This window comes from Aquarana catesbeiana, linkage group LG09 (assembly GCF_042186555.1).
Source record: "Aquarana catesbeiana isolate 2022-GZ linkage group LG09, ASM4218655v1, whole genome shotgun sequence".
Classification (NCBI taxonomy): domain Eukaryota; kingdom Metazoa; phylum Chordata; class Amphibia; order Anura; family Ranidae; genus Aquarana; species Aquarana catesbeiana.
In genome coordinates, this window is record NC_133332.1 from 256159471 (window position 1) to 256175040 (window position 15570).

The 15570-nt window shown below is 41.0% G+C and overlaps 1 protein-coding gene and 1 pseudogene across 10 annotated transcripts in view; both read left to right on the forward strand.

Moving 5' to 3' along the window:
- Positions 1-15570, forward strand: part of HUWE1 (HECT, UBA and WWE domain containing E3 ubiquitin protein ligase 1) — a 233851-nt gene that overhangs the window by 62627 nt on the left and 155654 nt on the right. For all 10 annotated transcript variants that reach the window (XM_073600232.1, XM_073600238.1, XM_073600237.1 and 7 more), the window contains 8 exons: positions 849-947; positions 2979-3185; positions 5648-5800; positions 5898-5960; positions 8073-8150; positions 8250-8297; positions 8381-8449; positions 9260-9359. In XM_073600232.1, the coding sequence (XP_073456333.1) occupies positions 849-947; positions 2979-3185; positions 5648-5800; positions 5898-5960; positions 8073-8150; positions 8250-8297; positions 8381-8449; positions 9260-9359 (817 nt within the window). The remainder of the gene's footprint in view (positions 1-848; positions 948-2978; positions 3186-5647; positions 5801-5897; positions 5961-8072; positions 8151-8249; positions 8298-8380; positions 8450-9259; positions 9360-15570) is intronic.
- On the forward strand, positions 12538-12656 carry LOC141109171 (5S ribosomal RNA; annotated as a pseudogene).

A 15570-nucleotide genomic window follows, 5' to 3' on the forward strand; every position in this document is an offset into this window, starting at 1 on the left:
TGAAGAAGAAGAATCGGTCACAAACTTACCGATCTTCTCAATATTGCTTCAAGGGATTGTTCTTTAGAGCGGACGGTCGGCTTTCTTGTAATAGCAATTCAAACAAAGCTGAAGATCTAGTAACCCGGAAGCCATGTCATGACATCCCTTCCAGATTACTGGCATCTTAAAGGAGCCAGTTTTAAAAAATAGAAAGTATTCAAAAATGCTGATCTTGACGTTTTGAATACTTTCAGGTGCAAAGGAGGGGTTTGCGGTTTTTTTAGACCCCAGATCCCTCCATAAAGAGTACCTGTCACTTCCTATTACTGTCACAAGGGATGTTTACATTCCTTGTGACGGCAATAAAAGTGATTGAAACTCTATTTTTTCAGTGTTTTTTTTTTTTAATCTACAGAATATGGGCACACCTGATATCAGCTATCGGCCTGAAAGGCAGCCGAAGCATCAGTATGGGCCCTGAAAAAACGGTCGACCCCTAGTTTATATTTACCAAACTATTGCATTTCCGTGTATTGTGGGAGACCAAATATAGTGAATGCAGGGTCCTGGGTTTAGTAACACTTTAATATTAGAAGCTAAGAAGGACTGTGCATTCTATCATCAAAGGTGATGGCTAAGGTGGTCTTCACCCCATCAGCCATAGTAGCTTCCTTATATTTAACATAACTCTGTTTAAACTCTGAAAGGTAAAATGAGTTTTACACTTATTTGCTGCCTAACCTCTTCCCCCTCAGGATAGAATGTTGCTAGCAGCACTGCAGTAATCTGATACCTGAGAAATAAAGCTTAATCAAATTATTTTACATTGTCTACTTATATTTTTCTTGTATCCGTTTTCCCTACAGCCTGCCGATTGCAGGTCTCTGATTGACAAGTTGAAAGTTTGCACAGATGAGCAACTTCTGCTCGAGCTACAGCAGATCAAAACATGGAATATTGGAAAGGTATGCGATCAATCAATATTTATTTTTAAATGGTGATAAATCTCATGACCTGTTACAAATTGCTTTAACCACTTAAGGACCAGCCTCGTTTTGCATTTTAGGTGTTTACATGTTTAAAACAGGGTTTTTTTGCTAGAAAATTACTTAGAACCCCCAAACATTATATATTATTTTTTCGAACACCCTAGAGAATAAAATGGTGGTCAATGCAATACTTTTTTTTTGCACCGTATTTGCGCAGCTGTCTTAAAAGCGCACTTTTTTTTTTTGGTAAAAATTCACGTTTTTGAATAAAAAAATTAGACAACAGTAAAGTTAGCCCAATTTTTTTTTTTTATATTGTGAAATATAATGTTACGCCGAGTAAAATGATACCCAACATGTCACGCTTCAAAATTGCACCCGCTCGTGGAATGGCGTCAAACTTTTACCCTTACAAATCTCCATAGGCGACGTTTAAAAAATTCTACAGGTTGCATGTTTTGCGTTACAGAGGAGGTCTAGGGCTAGAATTATTGCTCTTGCTCTACTGGTCACGGCGCCACCTTACATGTGTGGTTTGACCACCGTTTTCATATGCGGGCGCTACTCACATATGTGTTTGCTTTTGCGTGCAAGCTTGTCGGGACAGGGCGCTTTAAAAAAAAATATTTTTTCTTATTTATTTTACTTTATTTTTTCACTTAAAAAAAAAAAAAAAAATTTGTATCACTTTTATTCCTATTTACAAGGAATGTAAACATCCCTTGTAATAGAAAAAAGCATGACAGGTCCTCTTAAATATGAGATCTGGGGTCAAAAAGTCCTCAGATCTCATATTTGGACTTTAACGCCCTTCTATGTTATGGATGGGTGGGGGCCATCTTAGCCTCACTCGTCTCTATACCTAGGAAGTGAGAGGACCCGATAGCCTCCGCCGCTATCGACGGCTCCGCTAAGCGGCGGGAGGGGGTGTGCACCTCTACCGCCGCCGATAACTGTGATCTCGCGGCGAATCCGCCGCAGAGAGCACCTTTATCATACACAGAACCGCTGGCTCTAAAGATGGATACCTCGGTTGTGGCAGCAGCTGCTGCCGTTACCGAGATATCTATCTTCAAAGTAATGACGTGTATATATACAGTGGCCGGTCGGTAAGTGGTTAAAGCGATTGTAAAGGTAAACATGTTTTTATTTTATAATTACAAATGTCATACTTTACCTGCTGTGTGCCATGACTTTGCACAGAGCAGCCCCGATCCTCACCTTCTGGTGTCCCCTGTCTGCACTCATGGCTCTTCCCCCATACCAAGTGTCCCCATAGCAAGCTGTTTTCTATGGGGACACAATCCCAAGCCACATGCTGTGTGTCCATAGACCTACACAGTGCAGCTCAGCCCCATCTCTGCTCTCGCCTCATAGGCTGTGATTGACAGCAGCGGAGGCCAATGCCTCCCACTGCTGCGTCCATGTCCAGTGAGGGGTGAGAGAGGCACTACTCCCAGGCACATCACTGGGTCAAGATAAGGTTCAGCCAAGTTAACGGGGGGGGGGGGGAGAATATCTTGTGTACAAAAGGTGTTTTACCTTAACGCAGAAAAAGCATTAGGGTAAATAAATCTCTAAAAACACTTTTTCGTTTTGGTCCAGTGTAGCATCCATGTGGTTATTTCAGGTTTCTTGCATGGTTTTGTGCTTCTAGCACTTACAACCAGTAATTTTTGACTAATTTTTTTGCATCTGAGAGGTTCCCCCACTACTGTTTCTTTACCTGCTTTCTCCCCCATTTTCTTTTTTCATTACCTCCCTCCTTTACCTTTCCTCTCGGTAGATTCATTCATGACTTGTATGTTGCTGATTAAAAGCTGTAATGTAAATTAGGTGAAGATGAATTTTGAATCCTTTGATTTTAAGTTTTGTCCTAGTGTGGTTGTACACTGCACAATGTCTTTTGATATGCAACTAACTTAACTAAACTAGATTAAAAAAAAAACATTTTAGAAGAATCAAATTTGATCTTTACCAGTTCATTAATTTCTGTTTTATTTGTAGTGTGAGCTCTATCACTGGGTGGACCTGTTGGATCGCTTTGATGGGATCCTAGCAGATGCTGGGCAGACTGTGGAGAATATGTCTTGGATGCTGGTGTGTGACAGACCTGAGAAGGAGCAGCTTAAAGCACTTCTGCTGGCAGTTCTCAACTTCACTGCTCTACTTATTGAATACAGCTTCTCTCGGCATCTCTATAGCTCCATTGAGGTATGTTTTCATTGTATAGCGTTTCCCAAAAGACTTTCGTAAGACCCCTTTCATACTGAGGCGTTTTTTTTTTTTAGGCGCTTTTGGGCTAAATATGGCACCTGTAAAGTGCCTGAAAAAACGGCTCCCCTGAAGTCTCATTGCGAAAGCCTGAGTGCTTTCACACTGAGGCGATGCGCTGGCAGGACGTTAAAAAAAACATCTGCAAGCAGCATCTTTGGAGCGCTGAAGGAGCCGTGTCCTAAACCACTCCTGCCTATTGAAATGAATAGGCATCGCCGCTTTGCGGGTCGTTTTAACCTCCGCTAGTGGCCGAAAACCTCCCCAAAAACGATGGTAAAGCACCGCTAAACATAGCGGCGCTTTACCGCCGACGCCACAGTGTGAAAGCAGCCAAAGTCTTTGGATGTTTAGCTTAGCAAAACAGAGCATACGTACGTAGTATATGTTCACAATCTGTGCTATCCAATACAGTATTGAAGTACCACAAATTATGGAACTCACATGTTCCTGCATCATATGTCGCTTTCAATCTTCTGTTGTATCTTGCACAAACTTTTATCACTCACAGGTCAGTTGGCACGCTACTTTGGTGTCACTACTGAGAAATCTTTTTCATGCAGCAAAATCTTAAACTGAATACTTTGTAGTGTCTGATATTGAGGCATGAGAATATCTCTGCCAGCTGACTAGATTGACTTCTGAATGGTCCTTTTCTCCATTTCATAGAATTGCTAAAAAGCAAATTTTTTTGAAGCTTGTTTTGTGCCTTGTATGAGAATTAAACCCTTGTTTTATTTTTTTTATTTATTTTTTTTTAATATAGAGAAAGGAAGGGATAGAAGCAGATTTCTGTCTAGTTTTAAATGCTTAGTGTTGTCGTTGAGGGGATTTCCAATCTCCTCTTTTTTGGCAAATGCATCCTGGACAGGAAGAAAAAAAACGGCAAGGGGATCACTGTCAAAATTGTGACAGATTTTCTTAACGTTTTCACTCTGGTTGAGGATGTATATTTTATTGCTGCCTTTTTATAGGAAGTGCCAAAAGCTGCCATCTTAATTTCCCTGCAGCAGCAATTTGCCACTGGAGCCCCAAGAAATATAATTGGTACTTCTGGTTGATGTTGCATGCATAACACCAGTGAACTGGCTCCATAACGCTGGCCAGTGCTAGGTTTGCATGCACTCAGATTTAGCATCCTAAGGTGTTTTCTACAAAATCTGTTGCTTTTCTGGTATGGGCAGACTGGGAAATATCTCGCAAGAATTATTGCAGTGCACCATCTACCTCTCCCGGGACTTCCTACAACCTCTATGCAGCCCAGCCAGTGTTTTCTAGTGACAGCAGTATTAAGCCCAAAATCAAAAATGTAATCTATTGCAATCATTAGATGTAGTGGCTGTTGTAGTTATATTTTCTTTTTTTAGGCTTTTTTTTTTTTTTTTGCCCCTTGATGATCTGGCCAGTAATGCATCTCCTGTATTACACAAACTGCACTTTAGATAAGTGAGCACAGGTGGCAATAGCACTTTTAGTCGGGGGGGGCAGAGTTAGAAGTACTAGCAGAATTAAATACACAAACAAATTGAAGCTGGACTCCAGCTAATACTTTTTAATCTGTTAAAGCAAACAGTTTTTTCCGTTTTTTGGAGAAATCACCTGTCGGTGTTTAAATGGTCTGTATCATTCCTGTAACTGAGAGGGGGCTTTGCTATTGAAAAACTGGCTGGATCACCAGATGAAAATAGAAGGAAGCCTAAAAAGAAGCTAATGCAGCCATCACATCTAATAATTGGTAAGCTGCAATATAATGTTGGCTTTTGGATTTAAAGTGATTGTAAAGTCTTGTGTTTTATATAAAAATAACAAACCTGTCATACTTGCGTGCCCTGTGCAGTGGATTTGCACAGAGCAGCCTAGATCCTTCTCTTCTCGGGTCCCTCTTCTGTGCTCCATAGAATGCATGAAGATAAAAAGAAAACCTTCTGACGTTACAACCCCTTTAATACTGCTCTAACACACTCCTTCATTTTTATACACAACAGGAGGAACTGTGATTATTATACAGATTTCTCAATGACCTGGAGCACTTGTGTGCAGTAAGGAGTGCTTCCATCATTTTAAGTGTGGAGTAAATGGAGGGCAGAGCACAACAAGAACCAGTATTTTCTATATATGGCAGCTAATTCATACATTTCCCCTTCAAGCTGCTCTGAAGTAGCATTGTGACACCATCAAAACTGTCCCTAAACTTTTTTGATTATGCATTGTAAATTTATTGCAACCCATTCCAAAAGTCTTCCTCAGGATTGCAGGTTCAATGGGCACAAATACAGAAATTTTTGGTGCATGAGAGACTGTCTCAATTGCAGAAAAATGCTACAGTTTTTCCAGTTACGTTATAAAGGCTAACAGAAAATGTGTTAAATATACTGACACTGTTTTTTGTTTTTTGTCCTCAGCACTTAACAACATTGCTCGCCTCTTCTGACATGCAAGTGGTATTAGCTGTGCTAAACCTTCTCTATGTCTTCAGTAAAAGATCTAATTATATCACACGTTTGGCTTCCGAGAAGAGAACGCCGTTATTATCGCGACTCCAGCATCTAGCTGAGGTGAGCTCCTTGTGTAACCTATGTTCACATAGCATTAATGTACATAGAGGGAAAAAAACGTTGACTACTTACTTGTTCTGCATCTTGTTTGTTTCAGAGCTGGGGAGGGAAGGAAAACGGCTTTGGTCTTGCGGAATGCTGCAAAGACATGCAGATGTCGGTAAGATCTTTACTGCAGATACATATATTTCAAGCTGGTCTATCTGAAAGATATGTAAAGTGAACTGACTGGGAGGAAAAAGTGATTGCTTTCTGTGGCCATCACCACACCATTTAGTATAATAAGGCATAATAATAAAACTGCTGTCAACATTCAAATGGTAAAAATAGAAAGCCATTAATACTGTATACTCAGTTCAATGATGGTTTGCCCAGCAAACCAGGAATTGAATGTAAAACAAGCAGTGTTTTTTTTGTTTTGTTTTTTTTTTTTTCTATTTGGTGTCTATACATAAGTGTTTTAGAGGCGTGTTTAGAAATGACTACGTATGGGGAGAGTTCAGAAAACCAAAATTGTATAGTTTTCTAGTTATTCTGTCTGCTTTAGGTTTGCTTTCAAGGACAATCTCACCTATGCTCAGTTTTTACTTTTTTTTTTAAATATTTATCCACCCCAAGTGCAGGCAACCTGCTCTAACATTTACCTTTTCAATCTCTGTTCCATCATGGTTCCATCTGCCTCCTTACAATACTTCATGCATTGATTCTTTGAGTAAATTGTACTCAGAGCTACTACTGGAGGCTGACTTGGATACATGTCCATCCTTGGGAATGAATGAGACTGTGATGCAAATGTGGAATGTGAACAAGGGTATTAGACCAGGATGCCAGGGCTCTGGGAGGTGGGGAGATTTATTTTAGGAAAAACTCTAAATTCAGTGATTTCATTTATGGTTTGTCTAAAAAGAGTGGATGCCACCTTCTGGCTGGAAATGGTAAATATGAACTATTTATGCTACGGTACATATTTACCAAAAATAATGAGCTGAAGGAAAATGAATGAAGTGAATACTATGTTTGTGTATGAGTGATTAATAAGGCCACCATATACGGAGCTTATTTCTTTACTACAGCCATTGGTTGCAGTAAAGACATTCACTGGATTCCCCCATCTACACAGACAGTGTTGATACGGGACTCCCTCCTTCCGGGCCATTGACTTCTAGTGGGGAAAGTCGTCCCTGCTAGCAGCTATAGCAGCTGCTATTGATAATCACAGGTAAAACCCTGCATGCTGGTTGTGCCCGAGTTGATCGATCAACTTGGTACATTCAGCTTGTACATACACGGTTCGAATCTTAGCCTCCTCCTGTTGATTTAGAGAGAGATTAGCATTTATTGGATCCCATAGCACAACAGAGGTCAGACTGTGTAGATGACAGGCTACTTGGAATATTCATGTGATTATCAGACACCTTCAGATAACCCAATTTCTCAGTCATAAACATTTGCCCATTTGGCAAATTAAAGTAGAACTATAGGCAACATTTTTTTTTTTTTTTTCATTTTGGATATAGTAAGGAAGAGTTATAACCCCTGTCAGATTTTTTTTTTTTTTTTTTTTTTTTTTTTTTTTTCGCCATCTGTGTCCCATAGTCAAACAGGAAGTGAGAGGAAATCCCTGCAAATTAATGGAATTTCTTGGGGACCCCCAGGTCACCAGTACTAGTGTCCCCATTTGGAAGATTTCCCCTCTTACTTTTCTAGGGACAACCCAAAATTTGGGATTTTCTTTTACTTTCACTTTCAATGATATTGGTTAACAGGACAAATCGAGAGGGTGAATCTCTCTAATGGGGTCACAGACGGCAATAAAAACTGAGAAGTATTCTAAACCCTCTACGCTCTATCCAAATTGGGGGGAAAAAAAAATTAGCCTTTAGTTATACTTTAACATTTTTAGAATCGGCATTGGAATAGCCTGCCATTTCTGTCAATCTTGATGACCTCCTTTTTAATGTGTAAATGGACAAAAATAGACCCTGTCCTGTGCATGTGAATGCACATCAGAGGAGGGTATTTTTTATATTTATTTAAAAAAAAAAAAATATATATATATATATATATATATATATATATATATATATATATATATATATATATATATATATATATATATATATATATATATATATATATATATAAAAAAATATATATATATATATATATATATATATATATATATATATATATATATTAGTACAATTATAATTCAGCCACGCTCATGTTCTAGATTTTATTTTTGTAATCTTTTTATCGTGTATTTCTATAGAAATATCCCCCCAGCGCCACCACTCTACATTTTGAATTTTATGCAGAACCCGGGTCCGAAGTGAAAGTTGAAAAAAGGGTTAGTCTCTGGTTGTTCTCTAGATTTTGCTTGCTTTGGTGTATAGCTTGTTTTAGCAGATGAAAAATATGAGGATAATATTTTTTTATCTTGTTTCAGACGTCCAGTAACACACTACATTATATACACATAGAAGAACTTGATAAGGTAACAAACCAGAACTTTGTGTAGCTTCTGTCAAGAGACTACAATTGTAATACCTGATATTAATGAGTGCTTTTGCTTTCTAGATTTCTGAAAGTCCCTCAGAGATCATGGAGTCCCTCACTAAATTGCACAGCATTCCCAAGGACAAACAGGTAGAATGTATTTTCAGAAAATTGGTATCGTTCTTTCTCCTTGGCTTGTGGCATTTAAATTTCAGCAAATTGATTTCTCTAAACCAGGGGTAGGCAACCTGGGGCCCTTCAGCTGTTGAAGAACTAAAAGTCCCATCATGCCTCTGGGAGTAAGTGTAACTGCCAGCCTTGCAATGCCTCATGGGAAATGTAGTTCCACAACAGCTGGAGGGTCCCAGGTTGCTTACCCCTGCTGTGAACACTTTGGGAATGAAAGTCTTCCCAGGACCACATAGCATGTGTAAGATGACCCTATTGATTTTTCAGATTGACGCCAAGTTGCACCTGTTACAGATGAAACTTAATGTCAGCGATTATTCCTTGGATAGGCTCCAGCTTTGCTTGGGACCGGGGATTGCTAATTTAATGGAGAAGTATAGCCAAAGCTATTTTAGCTATGTTTCCCTTATGGGTCACAGAAGTACAGTTAATTCTGCACTCCTGTGACTAGTTTTAAGCCTAAAGAGGCCACTCCAGTGAGTGCGGGAGGGGCAGAGCAAAGAGGCGGAGACTGACTGTCCCTGGCTCGCTGCTAAAAGAATGCTGAGAACTGAGCGATCAGGGATCTTTGATCTTTGTTCACCGTGCAGAGCCGACAGGGAACAGATGCAGCATCAGATTGATGCTGCATCCACCTTGGTGAGTCTTTTTTTTTTTTTCTTCTTCTAAATCCCAAACTTCTTAAGCATAGTTCTGATGTTTGTTTTGAGAATGTTTGTTTGTTTTTTGTTAAATTTTTTTTTTTTTTTTTTTAATTCCTTTACTGTGTAGATGCTTTTATTCACCCACATACGACTGGCACATGGTTTTTCTAATCACAAGAAGAGATTACAAGCAGTACAAGCAAGACTACATGCTATTTCTATACTAGGTATGTAGCATTTGTCTTTCCATTCAGTTATGCAGAAGTCCTCAATATCTTTTGTGGAATTAAGCATTCTATTCTTATGATTGTATCTACTATGTTTATAAAGCCCAACTCTAGGAATATTAAAGGAGTTGTAAATTCAGAAGGTTTTTTTCTTCATTTTAATGCATTCTATGCAATAAGATAAAAAGTCTTCTGTGTGTAGCAGCTTCCTTAATACTTACCGGAGCCCCATATCTGTCCAGTGATTTCCACGAGTGTCCCTGCCATCCGAGACTCTGCCTCCTGTTTGGCTGAGACACAGCAGCAGTGGCATTACATCCCGCTGTTGCCAGTCAGCCAATCAGGAGAGAGAGGTGCCTGGGCCTCAGCTCCATGTCTGAATGTTCACGGAACTGTGACTTGGCTCATGTGCACCCATACCAAGCTGCTTGCTGTGGGGGGCGCTTAACAGGAGGGAGGGGCCCCAAGAAGAGGAGGATCCAGGCTGCCCTGTGCAAATCCCACTACACAGGGCAGGTAAGTGTAACATGTTTGTAAAGTCTTTTCTTACCGTACATCACAGGACACAGAGCCATAGTAGTTACTATGTGTGGGTTATAGACCACCTTCAGGTAATGGACACTGGCATGCCCTAGGATAAAAAGTGCCCTCCCACTACTGGGAGTATCTCCGTTTTTTTCCCCAGTATCTACGGTGTTGGTCAGGAGTTAAGGTGTGTTGTGCTGAACTCCACTGGAGCAATCCTTGCTGGGGCTAGCCATGCAGCCGGATCCATTCAAAGTGTCTTTTAGGCCGAATTGAATGGTACCCGGGCCTCTTTTTTTAGAGAGCCTGGACCCCAGGATCGAGTACTTTTGGTGGTATGGCCATAAAGTTTTACTGGCGGTGGTGCTATTACAGGTCCAGAATTGTGGGTTTCCTCGAGGATCCCCGACTCCTGAAGGTTTAACGGAACCCACCGTGAAGGGTGAAGATCGGGTCTGTTGGTTTTACAACAGAAAACCCTGCGGCGGGAAAGATTAGTGGAGTTTTTCTAAGAAATTTTTGAATTTTCTTATGAATGTCTCCTTTAAGTTAGTAAATGTTGTCGTGCTTATGTGTCACTACTTGGCTGTATAGAGCACATGCCTGCTCACGCTTCCTCCAGAGAGCTCATGTTGTGTCTGGAGCAGCAGCTTCGATTTCCTCCAGCAGCATCAGACCCCCGGTAAGTCTGGGGGGGTTTTCCTCCCCACCAGACGCCCTCACCTGTGTTGTTTGCTACCCCTCTTCAAGAGGAAGCACTAAGCACTACCCGGGGGGCTTCCAGGCTCTCCTCACCTTTTTTCCCCTCTCTATAAGATCCCATAGGATCAGAGCCCGTGCTCATGCGGGAAAACTCTGTTTGACAGAGAGGAGAGGGGGCAGAGTTTGCATCCTTCAGTGCCCAGCGCAGGAAAGAGTGTTTTTAAAAGCACTAGTGTTATTGCTGCAAGCTGCGGAGGGACACAAGAGCATAGAGGGGCATGAAAGAGGTTGGTGACACAAGCATTCTTGACACATTTACTCTTGCCTCAATCTGAGCGTGCATCAATAGCAGTGGCTGACTATTTCTCAAGCAATGGATGCGATTTCTTCTGGTAGTACCTCTGCTTTGTGCATCGGGCTATATTCAGAAGGGGGGGAGGGTTGAAACACCTCCAAAAAAGGAGCTAAAAAGGGTCTCCCTCAAACTCTGGAAATCCTACTCTTCAAATGGCATCCTCCCCTGAGAGGGGGTGGCTGGTCAGTGTGAGCATCGGGACCATGAAATGTTTGCAACTTTTTCAACATTGCAGCCCCTGTTCATTTTACTCTTTTTACTCAGCCATGGTAGGTTTTTAAAAGAAGTTTAGTGACTTTAATCGCATCCCAGTATGGTCAAGATGCGACAGGTTCTCTCCCATTTTCCTAAGACCCTCAGACTGAGCAACCGTGGTGAGGCTGACTCCTCTTCTAAGGTGTCAATTGCGGGAGAGTCAGCTTTCACAATCTGTAAGATTGATGGTACAATTTCTTGCTGAATGATCCGCTCCACATTTATGTACCCTTTGGGTTCGCTAAAGCCTCCTCAAGCTGTGCATGCTTTTTCCTGTCCATTCTTGTTGGGAAAATTTTTTTGTATCTGGTGAATCGCCCAGATGAGCATTATTTTCCATTCTAAAAAGTTTTCACACTTTATCCTATGTAGAGAAAATTCACTCACTAAGCGGGGTATACCAGCAATTAAGGCTACTATATCTTTTGTGAGTAAGTTTGACTTGTCCGGCAGACATTACTCAAATACTTAGGGATCCAATGGATAAAAGGTTGGAATTCCTATTAAAAAACCCCACTTTTTTTTTTCTCTGACAGGTTGAGTGTCTCAGTCTGTGCTGACAGTAATTGGTTAATCGTTGAGAAACCAGTTTTAACAGGTGCAGGAGGCAGCTTTATGTTTGTAATAGTTGCTATGATAGATTGCACCTTCGCTAAGCGTCATGGAAGAAGCTCCTGGCTAGTCTTCCCTTTTTGTAGTAAGACAACTATCTGGGGATATTTTGGTTATATCCAAAGAATTTCTAGCAAAAGAAAGATACCCCTTTTGCCTTTTTGCATGAAGATGCATATCTCCATATGCCTATTTCCTCGCTCACTAGTAATATTTTCTTTCAAAGTGGAAAATCTTCTTTTTCAGTGTGTAGCTCTGCTTTATGGTCTAGCTGCTACACCTCGAGTACAAGGTTCTGGCTCCTTTTCTATCCAGATTGAGGGCCCAAAGTATAACGAATATGGTTTACCTAGTCGATCTGTTCTTGTTAGACCAGTCGGTAGCCCGCTTAGACCAAAAGTGTGGTCACCACATTCAACTATCTGGAATATCTAGGTCGGATTCTCAACCTAGGAGGAATCTTCTTTAAAACAAAAAGAAAATACTTGAGTCTGATCATAGGTACACCCAAGAAAGGGTATTTGTACCCCAGGCTAAGATCAGCGCGCCATAAAGGACTGATCTAGGTAGTCGAAGCAAGATGTTTTTCTCCTATTCAACTTTGCGTGAGGTTATCGGGAAAGATAGTGGCTTCATTCGAGGCCGTTCTTTATGCTCAATCTCATTCTAGTATCCTATCGTCTTGAAACAGAATTCAAGCTCTATATTCCCAATGTGTCTGACTCCAAAGCCTTCGGCCACATCACCCTGATAGCGCTCGATCTCGTCCGATCTTGGAGGCTAAGCAGGGTCGGGCCTGGTTAGTACCCGGATGAAAGACCACCTGGAAATACCAGGTGCTGTAGACTGGGTGCGCCGGAGCCTCAATTCATGGTTAACATCCACAAATCTGCGAAGGGAAAAATCTTTCTTTCAGTTACCCGGGAAATAGTATCAACATGTGCCAACCTTTTTTGTTTAGGTTGGGGGGCAGTCCTGAAAGAGGCAGCTATCCAGAAGAAGTGGCCTAGATCAGAAATGGCCTTGGCCATTAACATTTTAAAAATTCAGGCAGAACACTTGGTTCTGAGGGCCTGAACATTCAGTTTAAGGTATTGTCCTTCTAGATGTCAATCTGTTTATGCCACAGCAATGGCCTATATTAATCACTAGTAGGCACAAGAAGTTGTGCGTCCCAGAAGAAGATAAATCTTATCCTATCTTGGGAAGAAAACAATGTACTTTGTCGGCAGTTTTCATTCTAGGACTAGAAAATTGGAAGGTTCCTTCACCCCAATATCTTCCAGTCAATATATCAAGGATGAGGGATCCCAGACATAGATCTTTTTGCGTCCAGGATTAACAAAAAAGATCGACAACTTTGTGTCAAAAATAAAGGATCTGCTAGCATGCAGAACGGATGCCTTGCTATTTCCATGGAGTCGGTTCTCACTGATTTGTACATTCCCTCCTATTTGACCTGCATCCACAACTTCTTCACAGTATCAAGCAGGAAAGGAAGTCGTTGATTCTTGAGACCCCCAGTGGGGTCCAGGAAATCTTCGAGATGGCAGTAGGGCCCACCCTCACGGCTATACCTTCTTTCGCAAGGTCCGAAGTTCCATCCTACCTTACAAATGATAAATTTAACGGTTTGGCTCTTGAGGCCCACACTCTGAAGAAGCATGGGCTGTCAGGTTTGGTAGTTTTCTACCTTGGTTTATGCAGAGCCAGCCTCCATGGTTATATATTATGGAGTCTGGGAAACATATGTCTCCTGGTGTGAGACCAGGAGCTCCACCCAAGGAAATAAGTTTAGGTAGAGTCCTTGATTTCTTTCTGCAGATGGGTTGAGAAATAAAGCTGGCCTTGAGTGCTTTCTAAGGACTGGTCTCGGTCTTATCGGAATTATTTCAATGACCACTTGCTTCGATTCTTTGGTCCACAACTTTATTCAGGGGGTAACTCTGCTTAATCTCCAGTTAAGTAACCCCTGGACCCTTGAATTTAGTTTTGTGGGCATTACAAAACAGACTTTTTTGGGCCGATACAACATATTCCTTTGGAAACAATTTTTTCTGGTAACCATATCTGCTGCAAGAAGGGTATCAGTATTGGCTGCTCTTTCTTGTAAAGAGCCATATTTTTGTTCACAAAGATGAGGTAGTATTGCATCCTCATCCTAACTTTTTACCATAGGTAGTATCAGGTTTTTATCTAAACCAGGATATTGTTCTACCATCTTTTTTTACAGAACCCTGTTCTTTGGAAGAAAAATCACTACATTTTTTTGATGTGGTGAGAGCAGTCAATGTCTACTTAAAGGTGATTGCTCAGATTCGGTAAACGGATGTTTTTTTTCATGTTGCCTGAAAGTCCTAGAGGAGGACAGGCAGCATTGAAATCTACTATTCTAAATGGATTCTACAAGTAATCGGTCAAGCTCATGGTTAAGTGGTGGTTTCCACCCTCTCAAATCAAAACGCACTCCTCTAGGGATGTTAGTGCTTCCTGAGCAGTGCATCACCAAGCCTCTATGGCTCAAATCTGTAAGACCGCAACTTGGTCTTCAGTCTATATATTTACCAGATTCTATCAAATAGGTGTAAAAGGTCATGAGGATACCGCCTTTGGGCGAAGGGTACTGCAGGCTGCAGTATTAGTCCTCTAGTCTTAGTGCCCTACTTTTTGTTGTGTCTCCCTCCCTTCAGTTGGCATTGCTATGCGACATCCCACATAGTAACTACTATTGCTATGTGTCCCATGATGTACGATAAGAAAATAGGATTTTTAAAACAGCTTACCTGTAAAATCCTTTTCTTTGAAGTACATCACCGGACACAGAGGTCCCTCCCTCCTTTGGTATACTCCTTTGAGGTACTCCCAGTAGTGGGAGGGGTTATATAGGGAGTGCACTTTTTATCTTGGGGCGTGCCAGTCACCACCTGAAGGTGGCCTATAACCCACATAGTAACTACTATGGCTCTGTGTCCCATGATTTACTTCAAAGAAAAGGATTTTACAGGTAAAATGTTTTAAAAATCCAATTTTTTTCAGTAAAAATTAACCATCACTTTAAAAAAAAAAAAAAAAAAGCCACCCTTGCCTTGAGGCCCTCTAAACTACAAAGGTTAAAGGCTTGTTCTGTCTTGAGGGTAGAGGAATAGGGGAAAAATACCTTACTCCTCGCTCCAGCAATGTCCCTCCAGCACTGAAATCGCTTCAATGCAGCTACCTCTGTAAGCTGAGACCAACAACAGTTGCACTTCAGCCTCAGCTTACAATGCAGGGTTAATGTCTTGGTATTGTACATAATGCCAAGGCTCTGCCTACGGACTGGAGTTTTTGGGCTGAGGAAGAGAGTGCTGGAGTGTAGAGATGGGCACGTAACACTGCCAGCACTGTACCTCTCTAGACATAGCATGCAGTTTATATATCATCCAGTGCCGGGGGAGCCCCACTGCTGGAGTAAATTTTTAGATTTTCCTGGAGTTGGGATTTAAAGCCGAATTGGCTCAGTGGAAACATTCTGCCTGCAGATGGATTTCCCAAAATGCATTAAATGGATCATGTTTTTGGCTATTGCATTTTTTTTAAACCGCTTTTAAAAGGATCTCATGGGAGTCCATTTTCAAAAGTTATAGTAACCTATTTACTATTTGTTTAAGAATATATTTATATTGCTTATCAAAATTTGTGCCGATTCCAGAAGTGCAGCTTTAGCTCTGAAGTATGTGATATTTTTTAAAGAAGGCAGTGTTTGCTAAATTGCAGGAACTATAC